Genomic DNA, 2,416 nt, shown 5'->3' with positions numbered 1-2,416 from the left:
AGCGAGACTGGGGGATAATCTCGACTTGCTGGCTTGGGCCGCCGGAGTTTGAAAATTAGCAGATGGGAAGAGATAAGATAAGCCGGCACAGGGGCTGCCGAAGGATCGGCGCACCTTCTCGTGTCTCGACGCGCCTCGACGCGCCGTATAGTAGCAATATAATCGTATTTTGTCCCTCCCCTCGCGCGTGAGTAGCCCGAATGGACCCACAGGGTGTCCCAGTGAACCAGCGGTACGATCTACCCCCCTGGGCCTATGTACAGTGGAACATACCACCCCACATGCTCCGAGTCGACCAAATCATCCTCGCATTGACATGGGCTATTTCTCAGGCTGGATACACTGCGATCAAGCTCTTTCTCGCCGACGAAAATAACTGCAATGAAGAGTCTCGTATCTTGGCTGCTCTGGAAATACTACAAGCTACAAGACTATCTGTTACTGACTTGCTGCTCAAGATCATCTATGCCGACGAAAAATCGTACCTCTCGGTCTATCGGACTGGTTTCTTCAATAGTAACGCTATCGAATTCCTCTGGAATGGGCTCGGGGGACTGAACGAATGGAAGAAAAGGCTAAAAGACTGGCTCAGTGCAAATCACTTGGCGCATATACTCACCTTTGTCGACAAGGAAATGACTCGAGTCTCGAAAGTTCTGTGGTGTCTCGGGCGACGAGCTCACTCCAGAGATGCTAGAATCATTCAATCTCAACAAGGACCTCTCAGAGCGCATCAAGGAACTTATGCCGAGGACATTCGAGCTTGTTTCTGCGCTTGTTCGAACGAAGGCCCAACGCTTGGACGATCTACGACAAGATACTCTTGCGGTATTTTTTCCTTGGTATCTAGCTTGTCTATCTAACGTTCTAATTCCCTGCAAAGGGTGTCACAATATTTATCTGCCAGTTCGCGCACCTGCGCTCTCAGAAGAACATGTTGTTTCAAAATCAATTCGGTATATTTCTACTCAGTCTCAACATGCCGAAGCGCGCCGTCGAAGTCATGGCAAAGCTTGGTCTATGTCCGTCGTGGTCTTCCCTCAAGCGTACGAATGCAAAGCTCGCTGAGAAGCAGATCCTTCGCGCTCGTCTGGCTGCGCTCGGCTTTCACTCCAACGAGGTAGACCGGCCATCTGGATCATGTGGGCTTCGTCACAGTTAAGAACGCCGATGCTCTTCACGAAAGCTCGCGACGTGAGCATGATGAAGGCGAGGCGTGGTAGGTGTCCGTTGTTTCGAAAGAATTGCTCGGGGGCGACAAGGATATTTTTGTACACTCCCTGGGCAATATCCTGCATAACAGTAAGGCATGTTAATGCGAATAGTAGATCGAAAACACGTACCTTCCATAGGTTTTTATCATCTGGTGTGTCCTCGTTGATTTGAATGGTCTTGATCCCATATTGCTCAAATTCGTGAACCTAGAGACTGGTTAGCTGACAGAATAGAAGTATATAGTGACTTACATGATTTTTTTGAAGCAGTTTGAGCGGTGAGATAGTGATCGCTATCTTGGACTGGTCGCCTAGAAGCAGAGGGAGTATCATAGCCATTGTCTTGCCATACCCTGTTCCAGCGCGGACAACAACGTTCTGGCCAGATAGAGTAGCTACAGTAGACTGTAGCTGAAACTCCCGAGGAGTTTTAGTTCCATTGAACTGCTTGTCGAACCAGGATGTAGCCTTGAAGATGATCTGAGCCTGTTCAAAGGAGAGGCTCTCGACAAACGATGGGGATAGTTCTTCAAGCGATTTCTGCGCGTTCGGGGAGAGCTCTTCGGTATGGAGTAGATCGAATATATTCATGACGAGTACACGAGAGGGACGGTCGACGAGGAAGGAGTATACGAGATAACAAGTACTACGCGAAGGGACTTAGACGCGACGCATCTAATCTACAGGGGTTAATTTTCTTCTTTCAGCCATTGATTTCTCTCGGGCCGAGCTCTTTTTCAAACTCCGCGGGCCCAAGCCAGCAAGTCGAGATTATCCAGTCATTTGCATTCCAACCCGGAAAACGCGCGTCTCGCGAACTGTTTGTTCCGCGCAAACTCATACCGGATTTGGCTTGTGGTCACACGCGATCACAGTGTGACTGCCTGTTACCGCTGTGCGCGTTTCCAGGCGTTTCCCCCCTCCATCTATGCTGCCCGCAGTCTTGTGGATCTCCTTGTGGGAGAATGCAGCGCCCCAGAGGGGTTGTGAAACTATTGAATCAATACATGAATATTCCTTCGAAAAGGTGCACTTAGAGTTTGTCAAGATAGATGCCTGAGTGAGTATGGACTCATAACATGTTACTTAGTATAACATATTTGACATTTCAGTTGACAAAATCCGTGCACGTCCCGAGGCCTAAGGCCAGGAATTGGACTCAGTCAATACTGCCTGTCTTCCGATAGTGATAAATTATTTCG

The 2,416-nt window shown here is 49.0% G+C and overlaps 1 protein-coding gene across 1 annotated transcript; it reads right to left on the bottom strand.

The window, feature by feature from the left end:
* Positions 1-1,040: 1,040 nt before the first annotated feature.
* Positions 1,041-1,805, bottom strand: CONPUDRAFT_160742 (uncharacterized protein; the record flags this gene model as incomplete). The annotated part of the gene is made up of 3 exons (XM_007777868.1): positions 1,041-1,292; positions 1,344-1,421; positions 1,467-1,805. The coding sequence occupies 3 exons, from the start codon at positions 1,803-1,805 to the stop codon at positions 1,041-1,043; spliced, it is 669 nt and encodes a 222-aa protein (XP_007776058.1).
* Positions 1,806-2,416: the final 611 nt, after the last annotated feature.

This window comes from Coniophora puteana (genome assembly GCF_000271625.1).
Source record: "Coniophora puteana RWD-64-598 SS2 unplaced genomic scaffold CONPUscaffold_142, whole genome shotgun sequence".
Classification (NCBI taxonomy): Eukaryota; Fungi; Basidiomycota; class Agaricomycetes; order Boletales; family Coniophoraceae; genus Coniophora; species Coniophora puteana.
This window is presented reverse-complemented; position numbering and strand designations above follow the sequence as displayed.